The sequence below is a fragment of the Schistocerca nitens genome, chromosome 5, assembly GCF_023898315.1.
Source record: "Schistocerca nitens isolate TAMUIC-IGC-003100 chromosome 5, iqSchNite1.1, whole genome shotgun sequence".
Taxonomy (NCBI): domain Eukaryota; kingdom Metazoa; phylum Arthropoda; class Insecta; order Orthoptera; family Acrididae; genus Schistocerca; species Schistocerca nitens.
This window is the reverse complement of record NC_064618.1, coordinates 285,563,488-285,590,228: the sequence shown is the minus strand read 5'-3', so window position 1 is coordinate 285,590,228 and position 26,741 is coordinate 285,563,488. Positions and strand designations below refer to the sequence as shown.

The 26,741-nt window shown below is 40.3% G+C and overlaps 1 protein-coding gene across 4 annotated transcripts in view; it reads left to right on the top strand.

Moving 5' to 3' along the window:
• The window catches only part of LOC126259621 (protein maelstrom homolog), a 100,760-nt gene that overhangs the window by 37,833 nt on the left and 36,186 nt on the right, over positions 1 to 26,741 (top strand). For all 4 annotated transcript variants that reach the window (XM_049956536.1, XM_049956535.1, XM_049956538.1 and 1 more), the window contains exons 7-10: positions 12,531 to 12,724; positions 24,461 to 24,628; positions 24,816 to 24,914; positions 25,556 to 25,672. In XM_049956536.1, the coding sequence (XP_049812493.1) occupies positions 12,531 to 12,724; positions 24,461 to 24,628; positions 24,816 to 24,914; positions 25,556 to 25,672 (578 nt within the window). The remainder of the gene's footprint in view (positions 1 to 12,530; positions 12,725 to 24,460; positions 24,629 to 24,815; positions 24,915 to 25,555; positions 25,673 to 26,741) is intronic.

The window sequence follows — 26,741 nt, the reverse complement described above, 5'->3', positions numbered from 1 at the left end:
TATCAATATCAGCTGATTTAGTGCATGAAGCGCGTGAGTTAAGCCAATAACCAGGTAAACTAATCAATTCACCCTAATTCAAAAGAAAGAGAAAAACAAAATTGGATTAATACACGCCTTTGACAAATATCCAAAAAAACTTACAATACTACTCAGAAGAATACATTGAAGTGGGGAGCTATCATTCACCCGACAGAACACTTCAAAATTGGTTCAATAACACAGCTGAGCCCCAGAAAACAGCAAGACATTAAATACACTTCGTTTGACGATTAACAACACTCATTAACATTACGCCACTCCTGTTTGAACTGCAGTGTCTCAAAGAAACAGGCGCTTATTCTGAAAGAACAATTTTTTTTTATATGTTTAATTTACAGAATTAAGGAATTCCAAATCTTTCCCCTTTCTAGGTGGAGGCTGAGCCAGAAAGACAGTTTTACTGTGAAATCGTACAGGACACCCAGAAGCAGTAACAGACAAGGGGTCGGCACCAACATGTAACACAGGCTAAGAGTCAGGCTGGGAGCACATCCTACGAGAACTTGTTCACACTATGCTCACCATAAACTGTAGACATTCTGGCCGAACATCCGCTTGCGGTGGCTGCCAGGACGAAGCAACCAACAGGCCCACGCCGTGCTTCTCACACAGGCACCTCAATTTGTACAAGCATCTAGGCCAACACCAACTCCGGACTCCCCTCTCACTGCGAGACTTGGCTCAGTTTATATGAAATGCCTTCCAGGCAACCAGTAACCGCCGTAGGAGTTTCACGATTAGCAAACAGCCCCAGCGTAACAGTCATCACACATGTGCTTACGCCCGAGCCACAACTCCGCCAGTCTCACCGGCCGCTCCAATCCGACTGCCTCTCGCCATCCTGCACACCCCAGCTGAAAACGCAAGGATGCTCATGCCCGGGGACGCGCCAATGATAACAAGCCGATCGCTAATGATCGACGAGCGATCTGGCTCGGGTACAGTTCATCAACTTTTGATGTGTTGCAAAGATGAAGATAAACTAGTCAGGTTTTGTGTCATAAGTGACCACTTTGAACACAACACTACAGCACCGCATACTTTTCAACTGCTATTAACAAACTATATAAAACGAACTACTCTACTAATCACAGTTTTGCAAGCAGATGTAAAAGGAAAAAATATTAACATTTCCTTTCATGAAGGAGATTTTGGACTTGCTGTAGAATGGCAGTTTAAGGAGAGCCAGTCTGCAGCGGATGTGTGAGGACGAGATATTAGTACCTCAAGAAATCTTTTAATTTTGTAAAGGACAGGTAAAAGAAATTACCTATGTTTTTGTAAAATGTGATGAAATAGGAGAACTCTACGCCAGTGTGTTGGAGGAAAGATTCAGCTCTTTTCAGAAGGTTAAAGACACTGGTACTTTCGATTTTTTATGCCCTAGTCGCACAACTTGCTCAGGTGAAAGTTCACATCAACATCCCCTGGTCGTGAACTTCATCAGAGTGGAGAACTTGTACCACTGAAACATGAAAATAGAAACATAGTGGCTTGTGTTGACAATGAACTGTAGTGGATTGCTGAAGTTGGTAATATTGATTGTCAGCATCAATATGTGCATGTTATATTTTACCTCCCACCAGGATCCAGGACCTCGTTTAAAAAGTTGAGAAGGATTAAGTTTGGAAGGCCAGTTAAATATGTACGAATTGTTTCTGCTCCCCTAGGTGTAACCAACTCTACTGACATGTACTGTCAACAGCTGAGACATCTTGCAAATGCAGTCCATTAAAAATGACCTGGAAGACTGTCGGAAGTGGTGCTTCCCCATGATGATGCCTACTGCCGTTCTTCTGGACTGACAAAAAAATCACTATAGAGGAGTTGGGTTGGGAAGTCATTGTGCACCCACCTTATTCATCTGTTCTTGCGCTCTCAGATTTTCACCTTTACTGCTTTATCAAACAACTTTCGAAGAACTCCTGCCCTGAATGAAAATGCGATCCAAACATGGCTCGACAAGTTATTGGTCTCAAAATCATTTGATTTCTGCAGTTGCGATATTGAAAAGCTACTGCAGCTTTGGCAGTCTTGTAAATAGAGTAGTACAGTTTATTATTGGTGACTAAAGTCCTGTTATGTGTATATCAAACTTACTGAAAAATGCTACAATCTTACGCAATAACCCAATACTTTATTCCATTAGCCTAATATCGCAGATGTTAAAACTCACATTTGTATTTTTTCAGAACATACAATTTAATCTTAGAGTTGAAATTTATATTGAAGTTTGATGTCATAAAAATCTGTTACGTAAGTAATTTACAGATTTTTTTATCGGGTCCACTTACAAAGATATTACAGGCCAAGAAATGAAAAAAATCAAAAAATACATTTTTTAAAATGGTGTATCTTTTTGAATGTAAGCTACTCACCAGTGTACTCTGTAAAAAGTAACTATGTTGTCTAGTGTAGTAGCACAAAAAATATTAAGGCCGAGAAATTACCCCTTGTTTGAAAAACTAGTGTTCAAAAATTGAGGTTTTTGATTTGAGACCAATAACTTTGAGGGTGTTAAAAATATACCAAGGAATATGTTAAGCTAGGCGGTAATGGTTTTAATTTGTAGGCCAGCTTTTTCTGAAATAATTGTTCTTTATTGCAATTGCCTAAGGCAACATATCACTGAATACTATATTTAGCGGACTATAAGACATACCTTAATTTTTAAGCAATGTTTAAAAAATTTTTTTAAGCATTTTTATTATTAGTTGAAAAGCCAAACTAAAAAAATCTTAGTTTATAAAACTGAACTGTCCTCTAAAATCTCTGAAAATCAACTGAACTTTCTCCTACTTCCTCGTCCTCGTCGTCTTCATATGTAAGATGGTCTTCACTGCAATTGACAGGGATGCCGCAGACCACGTCTGTTTTATCCACTAACATGCTTGTTCAATTGTAGGTGGTTTTAAAGCTCCCTTTGACGCAAGTTCATGTTGGGTTTCATCCATCATCCGTTTGTTGCATTCCTCTGTCATGTACACCTTAAACGGTTTATTTATCAATACATAAAGAGGGTGTGAAATAAGTCCTCCCAAAATAACAAGAAGCTCTGTATTTCCCTGTCTGTTTCTGTTTCGCAGAATTTTCCAAATGACTACTAAACTGATCTAGCACAAGAAGAGAACTCTTCTTCAATAAAGCACCTTTCCTTCTCTCCCGCACTCTGGTAATCCATTATTTCATAACAGCCTTGTCCATCCAACCTTTGTCATGTACATGAACAACACCTGACGGTATTTCAAAAAGTTTTGGAATTGTTTTGCACTTGAAAATGATAATTGGATTAAGTTTAATACCATCAGCACAGCTTGAAAGGACAACAGTGTAGTGTATTTTTTAATGTCCATTTGTTTTCATAGTGACAATTTTAGCACCTTCCATCACAACAGTTCTGTTAATCGGCACATCAAAGTCATAGAGGTTTCATCCATATTTGCTGTTTGACTTGGTTCCACACTGTCTAGCTTTCGATTTTGCATAATAAAGCAATGGAAACATGATAATTTCTGTTCATACTCTTGCGACATTTTTTGAGGTACTTTGGTTTTGGTTTGCATGCTAAGTCCTTGATGCTTCATAAACCTATAGCAACAACCAACTCCACCCTTAGTCTGTTCCACTTCAGAGCTAGCTTATGAGCACGTATTTGAATAATTTTTTCCATTACAAAACTAGCTACTAATAAAAATATTATACTGCTACGGATAACTTAAATCACTTTCAATTAAAGTTCACTGGCACCGTAGACTGCAATGACGCATTGTATGCTAGACAGTTTTCTGGGCTTCTGTGATGCTGGGGCAGGAGGGAGACAGTGTCAGCAAGCTTGTGAATCCCCACAACTCGTGTTCATCGCATCAGTGCACTGCTGCTGCCAGATAGAGATAAGTTACCCAAGGCATCAGGTATATGGCCAGTTTTTAAGACTGGTGGGAATTTTAAATCAAACACTGGAAATTTTTATTTTAATTTTGAGTATAAGATGCACGTGAATTTTGTCGGCAGTTTTTTGAAGGAAAAGTGCGCATCTTATAGTCTGTACAATGCGGTGATTTAAAAAATTGCAGATGCTTGTAAATGCAAAATAACTCTTGTGGCCTGAAACAAAAATGGCTGCCATTTATGAATCATAAACAGTAAACATTTTCTGAAATGAAATGTTTTTGAGCTTTCTAAACATTAGGGAATTCACCCAGCAAAGATAAAGTTTTTCTGAGATAGGAAACAATCATTTTTTTTTACCTGGACCACGTGGTTTGGAATGACTCCAATAAAAAGATTATTAGTTTGATCAGTTAGAATATGTTAAAAATTTCCAAAGGAGTTAGTCTTATGGTCAAATAAATATGATACTTGGTGTGACCAATTAAGAACATATTTAACGTTCTCTCTGTCACAACATCTAGCATAACATTAAAAAAGATTTTAGCACTTAAGTCATGAGGACTAGGAAAAAAAAAGGATTGTATCCTTGTTAGGGTGACTAATATCCTTGAAATTTTATGTTGTGCTTATACATGTTGTGCAATAATGGAAGTCAGGTAATAACTGGATCAGCAGAATATTTTTGTGTGTGTTGTTCAAATGGAGAATAAATCCATCTTCTGTGTTGTCATAAAAAAGTCTTAATTAATTTTCTTCATCAAGGTCTCTATTCTGTAAGCCTCTTCAGAGTGGAGACTGCTTCAGTTGCCATTATCACTTTCTTCTTTCATGTCTCATGTGTGATGATGTACATGGAGGACAACTCGAGTTTGTAATTTTCTTATCATGGTTTTCTCCTGGATATGTTTGTGAGAGGAAGTGCTATGTTGCCTGACTGTTTTTAGAATGTAAGATGTCCAAATTTTAACATTTCACTTTTCCATGATGGACAGTATATCAGCAATATAAATTCATCCTAAATGTATGAGAATGTTGGGAGTGAACTCATTTAAAATTCAAGTTTGGTGATGAGATGGAAAACCTACTACTTAATGGTTAACGGTAGAAAAAAATACCAGCAGTAGCTTCCTCAAGGAATGAGCTTTAAAATTGAAACTGGAAATTTTCACAGTGTTAAAGAAACAAGGTTTTTGACATATTTGAAAGCTAAGCTTCAGGTATACAAAATTCAACCCTTTTGAGACAGCACCTGATGCACGATTGAAACTCTGGTGCCACCTCAAAAGAGTTAAAACAAAACTTTTTCCAAAAGTAAATGAAACAATTCTTTCAAAGTACGGATGGACTTTATAATAAACTGTTGTAATTGTCTCTGGTGTACATTATTCAAAGTTCGACTTAATGCCTGATGCCATGACAAGTATATACTGTAGGAAGTATATCAGAGCATAGAATAGCTGGAAAGATGGATGTAAGTAAAATAGTGCCTGCAGCAGAGAAACAACTAGGCGAAATGACAAAGCCCAATGGATATCTTTGGATAACACACTAAATATAAATCCTATTTGATGTAAGGAGAAGAATAAAAATTACAGTAACTTATGCAGAATCGAGGCTGCAGTGGAAAGAGTTGAACACAAAAAGACGGCATACAGTTAAAGGTGTGTGACGGGGTTTTTGCTTACCCACTCACATTTGTCAGTCTTACATTGTTAAACCACTAAAGAAGATACAGAAATTTAGAAAAGTCACAAGTTCAGAAAAAAAAGAAATGAAAACTTTGAAGATTTTGTGATGTAATTTTGTCAGAGGTGGCAAAGGAATTGGTAGATGAGTTGAATGAACTTGAGAACAAGTTATAAAATGAACATTAACAGAAGTAAAACAAGGGCAATAGAGTGGAGGCAAGTTGAAAGGATACAGAAGTAATTATGTTAAGAAATGAAACTAATAGTAGTAAACAAGTTTTGCTCTTCTGGCAGCAAAACTGATGATAGCAGAAGTAAACAGGATATTAAATGTTAATTCACAGTAACAACTGAATCTTCTGTAGAAGGAGAAATATATTAACATTGAATAGAAATTTAAGTATTTCTTCTTTCCTTTCCTGAAGGTAAAGGGCCTTAAAGTAGTGCACCAGTTTTGAATGAAATAATAATTTTTTATTGTGTGCAATTTTGGTTTACATAAACATTGAGATTGTTGCATCAGTTTGAATTTCTCGTATTTCTTCATTCTGTGTCTTTTGGGAATGAGAAAACCCTTGCATGGTTCAGGAGAGGGAAATAGATCCACAGTAAGTGATGGTTTGGTGTAGTTTTTGGGTTGCTGGCATAATCTGCCCTTAATTCTTTTTTTAATATGAAGATGAGGCAGGACAATCTGTGGCAGTTAATGTAGACATGTACTTTGTGTTGATGAGAGAAATTTTTTGTGTCTCAAGGGCTCAGCATTCGTTTGTTGAGTACAGACTTGACGACCCCGGGGTTCCTGAGCTGGGGTCTGGTAAGCGCCACCAGTCCCGTCACTGTAAGCTCTCGTCATACTTCAGTTGACCACAGTGTGGCGCAGCGGTGGAATGTTGTATCTGGCAACCTCTGGGGCACGTGCTGCCCCCCAGTTGTATAAGGCTTGCTCAGGCATACAGGGCTCCGCCTGGGTCGACGATCGTTTCCCGTGTGTCTCATGAAACAACAACAACAACAACAACAACAACTACTACTACTACTACTACTACTACTGCTACAGTCTGGCAGCATCTATAACCACTCCTCAAAGAGAGATCGGTTGGTCAGTCCTCATGAAAAGAAGTCTCTGAATCATAGTAACAGGGCATTAGTGTGTCATAACACTTTCATTGTAATCAAGTGAAAAAGGGGGAAGCTTTGAGAAGATATCCCCTTTCTATATTCACAAGGCATTGGAAGGTATTGCTGTGTCTGAAAAGTGTCAGATGACTTCGTAATGGAACACTTTAAGTTGAAACTGCTAATTCCAACAAAATATCTAAGCGTCTGGGATGCAAGGCCTTAGGTGACTACCCAGTTGAGGCTGAGTTGCATAACACCCTTAACTTTAGTAAGGGTGTGGTTACCTGCTCCGATATAATGGAGGTGGACCCCGCGGAGTTATGTGAAGAATGGAAAAAGGAAAAATACGGGCGTCACAGAAGTGCAGAATTATATGGGGAAAGTCAAAGGCAAATTGGAAAAATCGGCGACATTAATTCTAATGTATAGTACTCCAGAATTAGCGGAACATATCCTTGTGGGCTATATCTGACTTAACGTTCACCCATATGTTCCTAACCCCATGCACTGCTACAAGTGTCAAAGATTTGGCCATACCACTATGGGATGTAATTGTGTACACTCAGCTCACGAGTCAGGAACTTCTTGTACACTTTCTCTAAAATATGTAAACTCCTCCTGGGATAACCGAGTGTGGAGCAGAAAGTTTGGGGTTCACAATGAGGAAAGGAAAATTCAAGAGTTGAAAGTAAAAGAGAGGCATACCCTATGGTGAAGCTAAAAAAGCTTTCAGAGCTATGCAACCACCGGTTTTTGCTACTAGTTTTCTGTCAGCCCTTAAGACACCATTCCCTAAGTGTGATGCCTCCACACAAACTCAGACCACAGATTCAAGTACGAGCACATGCGCTTGTCGATGTACCTGTGGGGGAAATGCTCCACTTGCAACTGATGTCGTTCGGAAGTCGTCAGCAGTAGGCTTGCCACCTAGGCCACATACCACTCCTCGACATCAGAAGTCAACTAAGCCATCCCCGTAACCCAGACAGCCACCTTCTCCTGTCAGTAAAGAAAAACATCCTTCAAAAAGTAGTTATAAGTCCAAGAAAGTGGTGGTTGAACCTTTGGATCAATGAGCTCTCTCCCTTTCTGGTGGGGACTATGCTCTTCAGGATATGGACTTCCAATCAGAGGAACCAGAGAGCACGGAACCGGCTAACTTTCCTCCTGCCCTCCCCGGTAAATCTCCATCTCCAAGGGAGAAAGGAAAGAACAACCATTGCTGACCAGTAGCAGTGGAATTTGAATGCATATTGCTCACATTTGGAAGAATTGCAGCTGCTGGTCCAGGATGAACCTATCTGCACCTGCTTACAAGAAACACAACTTAGTCACACACACACACACACACACACACACACACCTGCACACACCTGCATTACGGAGCTGCTCTCCTGTCCTCTTACCATGACCATGCAAGCTATTGCTGTGAAAGTTCTCGCACCCTTTAATATCACAGTGTGTTCTTTGTACCTGCCCCCCAATTATGCTTTGGATGCAGACGCACTGGCAGACCTCTTCCAGGCACTCCCACGCCCATTCCTCCGTGTGGGAGACTTCAACGCCCACAATGTGCTGTGTGGCTCGGCTACTACTTGCTTGGTCACATGATCAAGTGACTCATCCATTCTGAGAATATCTGCCTTCTGAACGCGGTCAGGTGACTCACTTTTCCACAGCTACAAGGTCTTTTTCAGCTATTGACCTTTGTTTTTGTTCTCCAGCTATTGCAGACTCAGTTCAGTGTGAAGTGGCTACAGATTTACATTCTAGTGACCACTTCCAAGTGTGGATCCGTCTGTTGACTAGGATCTAGGATGGTGGTCAACAGTAGACCACACAGGTGGATGATGCAAAGGGAAAATTGGTTACAGTACAGTCGACAGGCAATTTTTGAAATAAAGGATTGTGTACAGGAGGTGATGGCCCATATCACTCGTGAGATCCAAAATGCTGCCACAGAATCCATTCCCAGGTCTAGTAACCACCTCAGACGACAGCCTGTACCTTGGTGGAATGACTACTGTCGATTGGCAATCAGGGCCAGACGGACAGCTCTGCAGAGCTTCAAACACTGTCCAACTACAGATAATCTACATGTCTTTAGGTCTGCGAGAGCACATGCGAGGTGAGTGATCAAAGAACGAAAGAGGGCTTCCTTGAGGGAATTCGTGACTTCCATTAATTGGTCCACTTCTGCTGCGCAAGCTTGGGAATCAAAAAGACGGATGTCATGCAAGGGTATTACACATCCCCTCACGACCTTGTCAAATAATGGCATCTTGATGGACACACCAGAAGACATGACTCACATTTTAGCTGAACACTTCTTTTCTGTTACTACATCATCCAGACAAGCATCTGCTGTTTAGGCATTGCATTGGACTGCAGAGATGAGGAAGCTCAATTTCTTCTCACACAATGAGGAAATCTACAACCTTCCATTCTCCATATGGAAAAAAAAGAATCAGCTTTGTCCGCAGCCAGAGACACTGCTCCAGGACCTGATTAAAGGCAGTATGCCATGCTTAGTCATCTGGGCCCTAAAACGAAAGGACAGCTCCTCTCTTGTTTCAGTCAGATCTGGTTTGATGGACAGTACCCCATGACTTGGAAGGAGGCAATATTAATTCCATTCAGGAAACCAGGAAAGGACTGCAGCACCCCAACAGTTACCGGAGTGCTGCCCTTACCAGTTGTATGGGTAAGACTCTTGAACACATGGTCAACCGCTGCCTCGTCTGGCTGCTTGATTCCCAAGGGTGTCCGAGCTGTGCACAGTGCGGTTTCAGGCACTACTGTTCCACCCTTGACAACTTGATTCTACTGGAGACGGTGATGCAGGAGTCCTTCTTAGGCCGAAACCATTTGGTTTGTGTGTTTTTTGACCTCGAAAACATATGACTCTACTTGATAGTACAACATCCTTCGCCAACTTCATGAATGGGAACTACGTTGACACCTGCCGCTTCTGTTCCAGTCCTTTCTTGAGGACCGGCGTTTTCATTATCTAATTGGCAATGCCATGTCTGATTGCTATGATCAGGTGAATGGTTTGCCCCAGGGCAATGTCCTCGGTGTCACATTGTTCGCCATTGCTATCAATGACATTTCCTCCACAGTCAGGAGCCCTGTCAAATGCTCTTTGTTGATGACTTTGCAATCTTCTACTCTGCCTCTGATCTTACGATGATGATGAGGCAGCTACAGCTGACCATTATGAGGTTGGAAACCTGGGCCCAGACAAGTGGTTTCCGTTTCTCACCTGATAAGACCATGTATCAATTTTAACTGTGCTCGTCAAAGTTTAAACCAACCAGTGCTTGCAATGGGGGACCATATTTTAAGTTTTCAAAACACTGTGCAATTTTTGGGTTTATTATTTGACTTCAAATTAACTTGGCTACCACACCTGAAAGACCTACGAACAACGGGCTTCCGGTCGTTGAGTATTTTGAAATGCCTTGTTGGAAAAACATGGGGAGCTGACCAGTCCTGCCTCCTGCAGTGTTACAGGGCATTTGTTCAATTTTGCTTAGACTATGGCAGTGTGGTCTATGGATCGGCCCGTCCTTCCTACCTCCGGACGTTAGATGCTGTCCACTGTGAGGGCATTCGGATATTGCCTGGAGCCGTTCGGACCAGAGAAGTTCAGAGTCTGCATGCAGAGGCTGGTGAACCACCACTCTGGATTCGGCGACATATCCTTTTGGCTTTTGTGGGTACACCTACATATTTCTGAGCTAAGAACTGAATGTATGCTTTCTCTTTCGGGTATTAAGGAAGATGTGTTTTGTGTGCAAAACACAATGGTTCAAATCACAAAGTTCCACAGCCCACACATTGCCAACCAAATTTAATTAATGAGCCCAGCATTGTGTGTGTACTAACCCTTCTGTATCTAAAACCCTAACTGCACTTATACTCTTGCCCATATAATGGGCTGAATCTGAAGTTGTAGAAACTAAATTTCTGTATTGAATTTCAAGTTTCTGTTTTACACTCATAATTGCTTGCGCACGTTCTGTAGCATTTGCAATAACTTTCACTCCTCCGACAAATAATTTCTAAACTGCACCATCACCACAACTAAGTACTTTTATCAGAACCACAAACACACACTGCCCTTTTCTGTCTGTCGTTTCATCACAAAGAATTGAAACTCTTTCGTCTTTCACGGCTCCTTTTAATCTTTCCTCTTCTTCTTTGATGATTCGAGCTATGTAACCTTCCCATAGTCTTCCAGCTGAGGGTAAGTCTCCAGCACCTTAAAAATGTCAATAGTACTGCTATTAGAGTAACGGATTAAATTACCACATTACCCATTTATAAGACTTTTTTAAGAGGGTGCCCGAGGAAAATTTTTTAATATAGGCCTATTCTGACCAACAAAAATTATTGGCTATCGAGATTACCTAATCTTTGTTGTGATTAGCAGACGGTAAATTAATTATTACACAAACCTGGTATGTATTTGTTCATCCATTCTCTCAGCTTCGGATGATCAACTTTTTCCATCAGAATGTTAGCCTCAATGGAAGCTCGAGTAGTCGATAAAATGAATTCTTCTTCATCATTTTTTGCTCGTTTTGCCGCTGCAGTGACTTCCGTGAACGTAGCTTGTTTTTTTTATACCTGTAGTTGTTAGCACCTTCTCCTTGTTCTTCTTATGGGAAGAACTGTTATTAATGTGTTTCAGGCACGTGTCCTTCCTCTGCCACTCAACACACACATTGCAGTATTTGCACATAAGTATCTTCCTACTTTTGTCGAAAACGTAAAATCCTTCTGACGAAAATTCCTTTTCTTGGTCGAAAACTGTCACTACCATATTAATCATCTGTAGCATGAAAACAAAACACAAACTACCACAATCAATGCGCCGACGATCCACAACGATTTCCAACACGAAACACTGAATACACCGCCAGAACATTGTAGAATGTTTTTAGAGTGCTCGATATAATATATATATCGAAATGGTGTACAATAGATACCCGGATTGTATTACCATAACTCCAATCGAATTTCCACAGTTAAGTGCAAATGGCGAGATTTTGCAAAGTTTCATCAATTATTTTTCGATTTGGCTTAAAAGTAAATAGTTTCGCGTTTTCAGCAAAATGTGTAAAATTTCGCGATTTTGCACTTTGCGAAAAACGGGTGCCTCTAGCAATAGGCTATATGATAACATCAGTTTGGTAACTTCAGTTGCTCATAAATTACTAGAAGCTCAGTTTCTTAGAGTTTACGTGATGTATGCCTTTTTATTTTTCTCTCCCTCTTTCCTTTTATAAATGACAAAAATGAAAGCCAAAACTTTATTATTAGGAACAGAAGAAGAGTAACTGTAACTAGGTAGCTGAATCAGGGAGTTATGCATTCATAAACTCTGAAATAACAAAAGCTCCCCAACCTCATGTTTTACTTCCACTCTCTCCTAGAGTATAATGGTATGTTGATTACAAGCAAGTTATAAAGCATTGCCAGACTGAAACTCAAAAAAAATACTTGCCCAAGTCTTGTTACCCTAGCATGGCCTACGGTTTAATGAATGCTTCATTTTTGCCATTTATTTCTCCTGATTCTCTATTATCAGCAAAGCATTTAAAGCATTTTCAGGGAACTACTTACTAGTAATGGATATTTTCATAATGTATTTACATGTATAAAACATATTGTGTTATAAAAGTTTTAAGAAAAGATTTACCCCAATTTTTTATCTTCATCTGGAGAAATGATAATCATGCTTCATGTTTGATTGTGACAACACCTTTTCTTTTCTAGCTATGCAAGAATATCCCAAAGTTCAAGTACCAGAGAATTTCAGAGTTTATCCATTACCAAAACTCTTCTTTGAACTAAGAAACAAAGCAGGAGATTTCGCAAACAGGTCTAGCAAAGCATTTCCTGTTGAGAGCTTGGCAGCCAGAGAGCTTGAGAAAAACTTGTATAGTTTCACACCAGGCATTTGTTGTGAGGTAAGATACAAAATACATATAATGCTGCTTTGACATTGTGTTTAAATATTGCCACACGCCATATTGTAGGCATCTGTCTGTAAAATTTGTGACAGATGTCAGCTATGCCCAGTTGCACAAGTTTTATTTTTGGCTTTGATCATGTAAGTACCAGAAGGATGTGTTGAGAAGTAATGCCTCGATTTTTTTACAGGAAAATTGTTAAAGCTTTCTAAATACAACAGACTTTATTAACATTTTACATTTTTATTCTTCATGTCTACATATTTATTTTTCAGCAGTTACCCTGGTGACAAAACACATTTCTCCCAATGAGAGATCAGTTTGTTGATACTGTCATTACAGAATGTTGGTCCTTGTTGATGGAGCCACCACCCACCTCTGCTTGCACCACTTCATCACTATCAAAGTAGAGTCCTGGGAATTTTTTTTTTTAGTTTGGGAAACAGATGAAATTTGGATGCAGCCAAATTGGGACTGTATGAAGAATGATCAGTGACAGTGATTTCTAGGTGTCAGTGTGGCAGATGTCACAGTGCTTTTTATGGGCCATAATTGCCACACTCCATGTGTGGATGAACTCTTAGAATTCAAAACTGTTAAGCACGCTGTTTCTCTTGCACAAACATAATTACATTGCGCACTGCCATGTAACACGCTACAATTGTGAGACCTCTTAGAGCCGAGGGCTGCAAATATGTAAACCTGAAGCATAAAGATATAGAATGTTAAGAACACTTGTTTTATGTAAAATACTTTGAGCTTTCACATAATAAATTCTGTGGAATTAGTTTCCAGCATCCCCTCATAGAATAATTTAAGCAAAACTGCTCTTGGAAGTTGATCATTCATTACATAAAATATTGGTGAATCCAAAAGAGCATACAGCTGGACTTCTTTACACACAATACTCAACTGGGTGTTTCAGAAGTAATTGTTGTTGTTTGAGAGCGGACCTCACCCTCTCTGGCTCCAACCAAATCTCAGTCCAAACAGGTCCACTGACTGTCAAGAATACATGGATTTTGATATGTCATCCCTTCCACACCAAAGAGCACTTCCATACATAGTCTGGCCACCCATGGACAGTGCACCTGTTTGCCAATATTCTGTAGCTATACTAAGGTCTTCACAAACAGGCCTCCCCTAAACCTAATTCGCAGAGAGGTTTTCCATGCCATATCCACATGCACCGCTAATCTTCCAACCACCCTCAGAAACTGTTGCAAAGGAGCGCCTCCTCTCATCACTCAATATTGTCCTGGAGAGGAACAGCTGAACAGGGCTTCAACTATCATGGTGCCCTGAAATGAAGAACACCCAACTCACAATCTTTCCACCTACCCCAAAGAGGTATTCTGCTGCTCACCCAATTTATGCAGACATCCTCATTTATCCACTTGAACATAATATTTCCTAAACCTCTCGTGTCCTGATTCCTTTTTTTCATTACTCAACTGAACAAAATTTCAGAAGTATCAGTAACAGGCAAGATTGTTACTCTCTCCACAGAGGCAGCTGCATCAGCCTACTATAAGCTTTGTTTGCTGCTTTGTGTCAGTGTGCATGCATGTGTTAACTATGAAAAACTTCCAAGGATAAGTAATATTGCCCAGAGCTGTGCTACGTGCAGCGTGGTATAACAGTTGGCATTGGTGGCTGGGATTCTGCGGGTTGCTGGGTCAACTTGACAACCTGTTGTTACTTATCATTTAGTATTTACCAGTAAACTCCCAACCCAGACTAAAAAAGAACTGAACGCTTCTGTATAAAACAGCTTCAGACGTGTGGATACTTTACAAATAAGTTACTGTGTCAAATATTTGCCTTTAAGCTTGTAGGTGGGTAAAGTTAAGTAAGGGTTGAAAATTGTTTAAAATTTGTTGGTCACTAAGTGTTCTCATTATAAAACACTGGATGAATACATACTGGGTAACTTGTTTAATTTTAAGCAAAAGGTATTTTTTCACGCATGTTAATATAAATGACGTTGTACTGCCTGAACTGTGCTGTGCAACAATAAAATTTTGCATGTACATTGCCATATGGATATACTGTATGCAAAATGTGTTTTAAAGAAGTAATAAGTTAAAATGTTATGCCTGATTCTCAAGTTATGCTGTACGGAAAACAAAATACGATAAGCTATAACTTATTTCCTTTCCTCTTTTTATGGAGGGGTGTAAGCAAGAAAAAGTTTTGTGAAGATTTGAAATTATATGAGTAAACATAGTTGGAAGTTGCTAAGTGCTCTAGATATCAAATACTGGATGATGAAGTCAGTGTATTCGTATGCGGTCAGTTATGCAACTTTAAGACAAATACACATTTCTAATAGTAATATTTGTCGTATTGTGTTAAACTTTTAACGTAAGGTTGTAATTCTCAATGAGTAGATTGACAGCATCCTAAATTTTTAAATTTGGTATATAATTTTGCAAAACATTAAACAAATCTTTGCTGTCCCTACACTGCAACTGGCACTGGATTCCGGGATAGCTTTTTAGTAATACAGATCGGTTCAGGAAGGTTCTTGAAATTCAGTATGTTTGTAGTGTTTGTATATAGTGACAAATTCAATGTAGTTTAAATGGTTGTATTCCCCACACAGGAGTTCAGTTCTATTTTGGCTCTATATTTGTGTTTGTTATAAATCTGCTTCAAGTGCTTAGTGTTGTATTTCATGTATGACTCTACTTTCAGATTTGGACTTGATTGCGATTATGGCATGACATTGTGTGGTAGAGATGGCAGGTCCTTCAAAACATGTGCTACACAGAAGTTACTATTAGGCAACGTAAAAATATGTCACGTATAGGCACTAGAGTACAAACTGTACAGTGGTCCTGTGGTCCATATATTCAGGGGACCAGTGGATTCCAAGCCAGCAGCAACTTGGCTCAAAGGCAGGCATCAATGAGTGTGCTCAGGTCAAAGTAAATTGATGAAAGGATTCGACCAAGTCATGAAATTAAAAAGGTGTGATTGTGGGATGGCAAATATGTACTTCTACGTTGATGCAGCTTTACTGTATGATTAAATGATGGCATCCTCTTGGGTAAAAGATTCCGGAGGTAAAATAGTCCCCCATTCTGATCTCCGGGCGGGGACTACTCAAGAGGACGTTGTTATCAGGAGAAAGAAAACTGACGTTCTACGGATCGGAGCGTGGAATGTCAGATCCCTTAATTGGGCAGGTAGGTTAGGAAATTTAAAAAGGGAAATGGATAGGTTAAAGTTAGATATAGTGGGAATTAGTGAAGTTCAGTGGCAGGAGGAACAAGACTTTTGGTCAGGTGAATACAGGATTATAAATACAAAATCAAATGGGGTAATGCAGGAGTAGGTTTAATAATGAATAAAAAAATAGGAGTGCGGGTTAGCTACTACAAACAGCATAGTGAACGCATTATTGTGGCCAAGATAGACACAAAGCCCATGCCTACTACAGTAGTACAAGTTTATATGCCAACTAGCTCTGCAGATGATGAAGAAATAGATGAAATGTATGACGAGATAAAAGAAATTATTCAGGTATGCCAACTAGCTCTGCAGATGATGAAGAAATAGATGAAATGTATGACGAGATAAAAGAAATTATTCAGGTAGTGAAGGGAGACGAAAATTTAATAGTCATGGGTGACTGGAATTCGTCAGTAGGAAAAGGGAGAGAAGGAAACATAGGAGAATATGGATTGGGGGGAAGAAATGAAAGAGGAAGCCGCCTTGTAGAATTTTGCACAGAGCATGACTTAATCATAGCTAACACTTGGTTCAAGAATCATAAAAGAAGGTTGTATACCTGGAAGAATCCTGGAGATACTAAAAGGTATCAGATAGATTATATAATGGTAAGACAGAGATTTAGGAACCAGGTTTTAAATTGTAAGACATTTCCAGGGGCAGATGTGTGTTCTGACCACAATCTATTGGTTATGAACTGTAGATTGATACTGAAGAAACTGCAAAAGGGTGGGAATTTAAGGAGTTGGGACCTGGATAAACTGAAAGAACCAGAGGTTGTAGAGAGTTTCAGGGAGAGCATAAGGGAACAATTGACAGGAATGGGGGAAAGAAATACAGTAGAAGAAGAATGGGTAGCTCTGAGGGATGAAGTAGTGAAGGCAGCAGACGATCAAGTAGGTAAAAAGACGAGGGCTAGTAGAAATTCTTGGGTAACAGAAGAAATATTGAATTGAATTGATGAAAGGAGAAAATATAAAAATGCAGTAAATGAAGCAGGCAAAAAGGAATACAAACGTCTCAAAAATGAGATCGGCAGGAAGTGCAAAATGGCTAAGTAGGGATGGGTAGAGGACAAATGTAAGGATGTAGAGGCTTATCTCACTAGGGGTAAGATAGATACTGCCTACAGGAAAATTAAAGAGACCTTTGGAGAGAAGAGAACCACTTGTATGAATATCAAGAGCTCAGATGGAAACCCAGTGCTAAGCAAAGGAGGGAAAGCAGAAAGGTGGAAGGAGTATATAGAGAGTCAATACAAGGGCGAAGTACTTGAGGACAATATTATGGAAATGGAAGAGGGTGTAGATGAAGATGAAATGGGAGATACGATACTGCGTGAAGAGTTTGATAGAGCACTGAAAGACCTGAGTCGAAACAAGGCCCCGGGAGTAGACAACATTCCATTAGAACTACTGACGGCCTTGGGAGAGCCAGTCATGACAAAACTCTACCATCTGGTGAGCAAGATGTATGAGACAGGTGAAATACCCTCAGACTTCAAGAAGAATATAATAATTCCAATCCCAAAGAAAGCAGGTGTTGACAGATGTGAAAATTACCGAACTATCAGTTTAATAAGTCACAGCTGCAAAATACTAACGCGAATTCTTTACAGACGAATGGAAAAACTGGTAGAAGCGGGCCTCGGGGAAAATCAGTTCGGATTCCGTAGAAATGTTGGAACACGTGAGGCAATACTAACCTTAAGAATTATCTTAGAAGAAAAATTAAGAAAAGGCAAACCTACATTTCTAGCATTTGTAGAGTTAGAGAAAGCTTTTGACAATGTTAACTGTAACTGGAATACTCTCTTTCAAATTCTTAAGGTGGTAGGGGTAAAATACAGGGAGCGAAAGGCTATTTACAATTTGTACAGAAACCAGATGGCAGTTATAAGAGTCGAGGGGCAGGAAAGGGAAGCAGTGGTTGGGAAAGGAGTGAGACAGGGTTGTAGCCTCTCCCCGATGTTATTTAATCTGTATATTGAGCAAGCAGTAAAGGAAGCAAAAGAAAAATTCCTAGTAGGTATTAAAATTCATGGAGACGAAGTAAAAACTTTGAGGTTCACCGATGACATTGTAATTCTGTCAGAGACAGCAAAGGACTTGGAAGAGCAGTTGAACGGAATGGACAGTGTCTTGAAACGAGGATATCAGATGAACATCAACAAAAGCAAAACGAGGATAATGGACTGTTGTCAAATTAAATCGGGTGATGCTGAGGTAATTAGATTAGGAAATGAGACACTTAAAGTAGTAAAGGAGTTTTGCTATTTAGGGAGTAAAATAACTGATGATGGTCGAAGTAGAGAGGATATAAAATGTAGACTGGCAATGGCAAGGAAATTGTTTCTGAAGAAGAGAAATTTTTTAACGTCGAGTATAGATTTAAGTGTCAGGAGTGTAGCCATGTATGGAAGTGAAACATGGACGATAAATAGTTTGGACAAGAAGAGAATAGAAGCTTTTGAAATGTGGTGCTACAGAAGAATGCTGAAGATTAGATGGGTAGATCACATAACTAATGAGGAGGTGTTGAATAGGATTGGGGAGAAGAGAAGTTTGTGGCACAACTTGACTAGAAGAAGGGATCGGTTGGTAGGACATGTTTTGAGGCATCAAGGGATCACAAATTTAGCATTGGAGGGCAGCGTGGAGGGTAAAAATCGTAGAGGGAGACCAAGAGATGAATACACTAAGCAGATTCAGAAGGATGTAGGTTGCAGTAGGTACTGGGAGATGAAGAAGCTTGCACAGGATAGAGTAGCATGGAGAGCTGCATCAAACCAGTCTCAGGACTGAAGACCACAACAACAACAACAACATCGTTGACACAGACCAGCATTGGTTAGAGAACAACGAAGATAAAACACAGTAGCTGGGATAAATTTTAGGCCAACATGAGGTAGACGTTTGGCATCGTTCAGCAGCAAGTTCACTTACTGGAACGACAATTGAAGAACAGAGCCACGCATTACAGTGTCTACATACTGAATGTTGAACACAATGCCCCATTGTGAATCCAAATATGTTGGACATCGACAAAATTTTGCTGTCGATTAGAGAAGTTACAGAAAATATGTACTTGGCTTTTCTGGCAAACAGTGTCCCAATAGAGGAATTGTAGTGGTGCCTGCACTTTGAGGAAAAGCATCGAAAAGAGTCCTGTGAAAGAGTATTACACTCCAGTGTGTGCTCCCTTTAGCCTTCATGGTAGACCACCATGACCTCATTTCTCTTGTGCACCAGGTTGTAGGAGAAGAGAGAAGGTATTTTATGGCAGTCAGAACTGTCGGACTGAGTGAGAGGTGGCAGCCAATCTTGCGACGCCATACGACATGAGATAATAGAATATTGAAGAAGAGGTGTGTTGAACTTCAGCACTAGTTTGTGCCCCAATCAATGCCCCACAGAACAATACACATTTGGCGGGCCAAGGACAACCTGCTGGTACATTTTTATTGTGGATGCCAAGGACAAGTTGTACACTACTGCAAAGAAAGGAGAAGAGTTTTCAATGCCTAGTACTCGTCAGTTGTTGACTATCACAACTGCTCTGTTCACACATTTCAACTGCCCAGACTATTATAGTAGACGTTTGGAATGATATCCCAACATGCCATAGCCATTTCCGTTGCCCTACAGGGATACCAGTTGCTTTTCTAGACACCAGTTGTACTATCTAGGCTTAAGATTTGGTGTCATGATATGGCAGTACCTTGGAAGATACAGAGCAAACGTCATGTGCATTAATTTCAGCACCAGAACAGTTGAAGAATACACACCATAACTGTCAGTCTGAAATTTCATATTGGTAAATCAGTACATGTTGTGATTTCTTGTGAGCTAAAAGTTGAGAGAGATCTGTTTCACCCACAATTCTAAATAAAGTTTTACAGTGGAAACATTTCACTTATAATACAGAAGAGTTATCCTAAAGGACTGCATCATTTGTTTTTCTTGAATAGATTGGAGCTCTTTTAGCATACACTTCTGCAAAAAGTGAAGTAATCTATTGTTAATAAGATAAGTCTCAGTCTAGTGGCAATGCATAGCAGGACCACTACAGCTAATTAAATCAAGAACAGAGACCACAAGATATTTGTAATGTAAAAGTTGTCAAACGTGTCAGTCAGGTAAAAGATCATATACAGAGTGGAATCCGTCATACCTAAACAGAACTTGTCACACTCTTTAGCATCAACTCTGGAGTCATCTACCAAACTCCTGATGGCCTCTACGTGTTCAAAGTTATGCCATTTGCACTACATAATGCTCCAGCCACCTTTTAGCATAAGGACAATCTGATTCGACACCTTAACTGTGTGACGTGTGAATGAAATTGTTTTTTCAAAGACATTCCAAGAACATCAAAGTCACCTGACAACCATGTTCAAATGTGTTCAGACAAGCAGGACTTTCCCTGAATCCGTAAAACTGCCTCTTCACTGCTCAAGAAATAAAAATCTCAAGGCATCTATTGAACAGTGACAGAGTTTATCCTGATCCAGAGAAAATAAAAGTTCTCAGATTTTCCTCTGCACATTTGTGATGTGAGAAGTTTTCTCGGAATGTACTCGTGCTACCAACGATTCATAAAGAATTTTTACATCAAACATGACCACCGAACTTCGGCAGGGAGATCGCAAAATTTTCGTGGAACGAGGGACAAGAAAGATCCTTCCATGTCCTTAACTAGACACTGACATCTTTTCCAGTCCTACTAGTGTTTGATTAGAATGCCCAGACTGAACTTCACAATGATGCTAGCAGTTGTGGGATAGGTGCTGTAAAGCTGATAGCTTCCAGAGTACACTCAAGTCCAAGAGAACTACTCCACAGCTGAGAGAGAGTATCTTGCAGTTGTTTGGTCCATGGAAAAGTTCCAGTTGTATTTATTTGGCAAACTATTCAGTGTGTCTGACCATCTCTCTCTCTCTCTCTCTCTCTCTCTCTCTCTCTCTCTCTCTCTCTCTCTGTTGACTGAGTAGCCTGAGGGATCCAATGGGTTGCTGAAGAGATGGGCACTTAGGCTTCGGCTTCAAGAATACGTTAGTGATATAGAAAAGCAAAGGATTCCTTTAAACACAGTCAGTATCCCTGTGTTTACAGGGGTGCTGACTGTGTTTCAAGAAATCTTGGGGAGGCACACAGCAGTGTGTATGAAATCTGTCATTGCTGCTGAACAGAGGGAAGATCCAGCATTGCTGGAAACCATAGAAGCCTTGAAGAATGAGGAACGAACCACAGAACTCCAAATAAATCAAACATTGTATAAGATAAACTGTGATCTACATCTACATACTACTATGAAAACCACATATGGTGCATGGCGGAGGGTACTGTATACCACTACTAGTCATTCCCTTTCCTGTTCCATATGCAGATTGAGCGAGGGGAAAAATGATTGTATGTCTCCATATGAACCCTAAATTTCATGATCTTATCTTTGTGATCCTTTCACAAAATGTTTGTTGGCCTCTCAGTAGTGTTCTTTGAAAAGAACATCATCTTCCCTCCAGAGATTCCCATTTGAGTTCCCGAAGCATCACCGTAACACTTGAGTGTTGTTTGAAGCTACTGGTAACAAACCTAGCAACCTGCCTCTGAATTGCTCAGATGTCTTCCTTTAATCCACCTGGTGCGGATCCCAAGCACTTGAGCAGTACTCAAGAATAGGTTGCAGTAGCATTCTACATGCAGTCTCCTTTACAGATGAACCACAATTTCCTAAAGTTCTCCCAATAAATCAACCATTCACCTTCTCTACCACACTCCTCACAATGGTGCTCCATTTCGTGTCACTTTGCAATGGTACACCCAGATATTTAAACTTTGTGACTGTGTCAGGCAGGACACTACTAATGCTGTATCTGAACATTAAAGGTTTGTTTTTCCTACTCATCAGCTTTAATTTATGTTATTCTACATTTAGAGCTAGCTGCCATTCATCACACCAACTATAATTTTTTTTTCAAAATCATCCTGTCGTCATACAGTCACTCATCTTTGACACCTTGCTGTACAACACAGCATCAGCATAAAAAAACTGAGATTGCTGCCCCCCCCCCCCCCCCCCATGACTGCCATATTATTTATGTATAAAGAAAATAATAACAGTCCTATGACACTTCCCTGGGGCACTCCTGACGGTACCCATGTCTCTAACACTCTCAATCAAGGACACCGTACTGGTTTCTATTACTTTAGAAGTCTTCAAGCCGCTTACATATCTGGCAACCTATTCTGTATGACCTTACCTTCATTAACAGTGTGCAATGGAGCAATGTGTCAAATAGTTCTTGGAAATTTAGAGATATGGAATCTTCATGGTGCCCTTCATCCATAGTTTGCAATGTATCTCTTGAGAAAAGGGCACGCTGGATTTCACAAGAGCGATGCTTTCTAAAACCATGCTCATTCGTGGACATAATTTATTATATTCGATCTCAATCATCTGTAATGTTGTGGGTCTGTTCTTTTATTCTTCTTATATACGTGAGTCACCTGCACTTCTTCCCAATCGCTTGCGACTTTGCACTGAGAGAGAGATTCGCGATAAATGCAAGCTAAATAAGGGGCTGTTGGCATAGGGTACTTACTGGGATTCCATCCACACCTGGGGACTTCAGTTGTTTCCCTAAATCAGGGATAGTCTTTAACGTGTTGGCCATAAGGGAGTCTGTGTGCTATTCAAACAACATTGTGTTTGTACGATTCTCCTGCGTGAACGATTTCTCAAACACAGAATTTAAAACTTCAGCTTTCGTTTTGCTGTCTTCAACTTTCACACTAGCCTGGTCAATGATATCATGGTAGTAGTTGTTGTATGTTTTGTGCATAGATATTTTCCTTTGGGGTGGAAATGAGTGCTTCTCATTATGTGTGACCAGTTGTCCTGAAATATTTGCACTATGGTATGTCTGATCACCTGAGATTTGTGAAGATCCAATACGGAATCGGATCTAGTTCCTACTGGCCAGGAATCTACCAATCTGTTAGACAATGTAAGGATTCCCACTGATGAAATCGTGCTGTAATTGTGTCCAGGGTATCTGGTACCAATTACGCTGCAGCAGCACCATTACACCAAATTGAAGTTGACCCCTGGGTGAGATTACCAAAGTGAAAAAATGGGAAATGATGGATTATAGTGTGCACTGACTACCTTTCCTGATATGTTGTTACCAAATTAGTACCAACTGCCAAAGCTCCACAAGTTGCAAGGCTCTTTGTAGGAGAGACAAATCTTCGAAGTGTGGAGCACTCTGTGTGATTGAAATTATCATGGAAAAGTTTTCAGCTGAAACTGGTATAACAAGGTGATTCCATGTTGTGGCATCGCACATAGGATTACAAATGTCACTTCCAAGAGATGAGTGTTCTCACAGAATGCTTTAATAAGACAGTGGCAGCTATGCAGTTACGTACGTTGATGTCGAATGGACAGATTGGGTTACAGTATTGCCAGACATGACATTTGCATTCAACATGGCAGAGCAAGAACAGAAGGCTTCACACTGTTCTTTCTGATCCATCACGCTAGGGTGAAGTGACAATGGTCACACAATACTGGAGCAGATTACGTAAAACATTTCATCACCAGGATTGAAAAAGCAAGATGTTTGGCTCACATATGGGCCTCAGGCACCCAGGAGAAAGACTGAGCGCACTATAATGCCAAGCACCAACCATTGGAGTACTATCAGAGAGAATTGAAATCCATTTTTCTGCCTACGTGGAAAATGGGACTTCAAGGAAAGGTATGAAAGCGTTATTTCGGGCCATATCATGTTTTTCGCCACTTGGCGTAAGTAGCACACTAAGTTGAGGATTTCAATCCTTCATCAAGAAGTCACAAGCACAAAGACATCATCCACGTCTTCCATCCGAAGTGCTAAACAGAGTCCTGGGGTGCAGATAGACAATGGGGCCATCTTGTTTGAGCAGACTGAAGACTTGCTGAACATTTTGTTGGGAGCGGTACCTTCGATGCTTGTCATTATGAGAAGGATGTGACAAAACGCCCAGAACCTGAGGATCCGACAGCACTGCCATGCAGAGGTGCATTGACAAGATCTAGTGCTAGGATGCAGTAGTTGCCTCCAGTGAGAACTTCTGAAACAGTGAGTTGCTTTTTGGCTAGGAGGAGCAATGCTCCAAGGTGTGCAGCAGTTCAGTGTGACATATTGGTTAGTGTCGCTGGATGGTGTGCTGCAGGTACCCAGTTCAAATCCTGACATCTGCAGTTATTTGTAATTTAGTACTTGTCAGTTCTGGAATGTTCTCAAAATTGCTTGCATTTGTAATCTCTGCATCTTCCAGAAAATTTTTTGTTTATAAAAACAGCTGCCCACACTGCCCAGGAGCTCAGCTCATTCCTGTTCTTTCCCTGTGGGCCTGGGGGTTAGAATAGGCGCGAGGTACACGCAAGTTGTACACCTTGTATTTATTATTATTTATTTATTTGTTTATTTATTTTTAATTTCAGATGCATGATGGTACTGATGCCAGCCAGTACTGCAGTCTCTCTCTTGTTCGAAGGTGGAGCTTCATAATTTCAGATCACTGCTGTAAAGATTTAGGTATTGAATTGGCACCAGGACAGCATATTCCACCACCCATTACTCAGCAACAACCACGCCGCACTCAAGCTCAGGTGAGAGCACTGTGCTCAACTCGGGGTGAGAGAGAGAGAGAGAGAGAGAGAGAGAGAGAGAGAGAGAGAGAGAGAGTGTGTGTGTGTGTGTGTGTGTGTGTGTGTGTGTGTGTTTCAGAATATGTTTGCTTTTTCGTTTTATATGTAAGCACTTCCATTTCTATAAATGGATACATCTGTATTGCAGATAATGCCTGAGAAAGATGACAAGAAATCACCGGATCCTATAGTTCCCTCCATCATTGATTACTCAAAAATTAGGTCAAGGTCAAGCTCGTCACGTCAGGTATTGTAACTTTTGAGCCATAAACATTATTATTATTTATATGGAAGGTATATGCAAATTTCTTCAGCCTTTAACTTGATACCATTAAGCATATTAAGAGCAATAAATGTAGCTAGAGTGCCTCATGCTTGAGAAATATGGTATGATGCATGATACATGTAGCATGAATTCTTAATGAGAAAAGGCCTACTGAAGCAGTTGTTCCAGAATCCATCTTAATTAATACTCAAACTAGATTACACTTCTTCCTTTCAGATTATGCCAAAATTGTGTCCATGGTAGTATTAATTGCATACATTAATGACTTAGAGTTGGTAACAATTCATATAGTTACAACTGCATTCAGGAAGGCAAAACTTTTGACAGCAATTGGCTTCGTCTCAACTTAGTGCCCAAGCGACATACCTCCATCATCCCCTTCCAACCTTCCACACCCAATCCCTGCTTCCTCCTTCCCTGAAAATGGAAAGTATAGTTTGTTTTTCAGCAGTAGTATGGATTTTGCCTTGTGAAATGGAGTACTGGCTATCAATTCTTCAACCTCATAATTTTAACAGTTTAATCAGTTGATAAAGTAAACTACATTTTCTAAGATAATGGACGTTGCGGTGACAATGTACTAACATTAATATTTCTTGCAGCTAAGACCAGATGAAGAGGAAAAGCAACTTGTGGAGCCCATTATTCCAACCATCATTGATTACTCTCAATCCAAAATGACTCTTGCTTCTGCTGTTGCCTCTTCTGCTGCTTCAGAGGTATAATATTGATGGTCTTGAACTTCAAAACAATGGTACCAATGAGATTTTCTTGTGATTGACATTTTGGAAAAGATTGTTCAAGTTTTATGTGGTTTGAACATCTTTGTTTTTAATTAATTTATAGTTACCCACAAACAAGAATAAACATGTATATAAATACAGATTCTACTGCATTTGGCTAGGCTCAGAGTATTTTGCAGAGACTGTTACATTTGGTGACGGCAGTGAGGTAGAAAAGAGTTATACTCTCCCATGGGCCTGTAGGAGAAACAGAAAAATTGTAGGAGACTAGAATTAGTGCCTTTGGCAGAAAGTGAGAATGTAAAATCCTCCAAATGACAACATTTAATGGAAAAGGAAAAGGGGAGATAGGATTAAGTAACCAGTAAAGGGTGATGGGGAAGTGGGGGGGGGGGCTCCTTCTGCACCACATTGGAAGACTGATGAAAAGAAGTGCCTTATCCAGTTGGGCCCCCAGGGACTCAGCATTCATTTGCCGGGTACGGGCTTGGCGACCCCGGGATTCCTGAGCTGGGGACTGGTAATCGCTGCCAGTCCCCTGTCACCGTAAGCTCTGGGCATACTTCAGCGACCACTGAGCGGTGCGGTGGTGGAACGTTTTGTGTCCCTGGGGATGGGGATCGGGATCTTGGCTTGACCGCCCGGATCACGAGGATGGCATAAACCTCTCTAAATAACCCCTCAATGTCAAAGTGTGCTGCGTGCTGATGAAATGCATGGCTGTTGAAGTGGAACAGTCATTAGCGGGCAACCTCTGGGGAACCTGCCGCACCTCAGTTGTATAAGGCTTACCTAGGCACGTGGGGCTCTGTCTAGGTGGACTTATAGTTCCCCAGCTGCTCGTGGGACAGAGATGGAACCCTCGAACTTTTATTCTTCTCCTCCCAGCAGAAAGGGTGGGCCGCTGGTAGGTTCTAACACCCTATCCAACAAAAGGGCTTGTGTAGCCAGTCCTCCTGATTCAGTTACTGGTAACAGAATGCAGACTGCTTCGCAGAATGTGTTTCTTATAATTAAAAGAAAAGAGGGGAGTTTCGATAAAGTT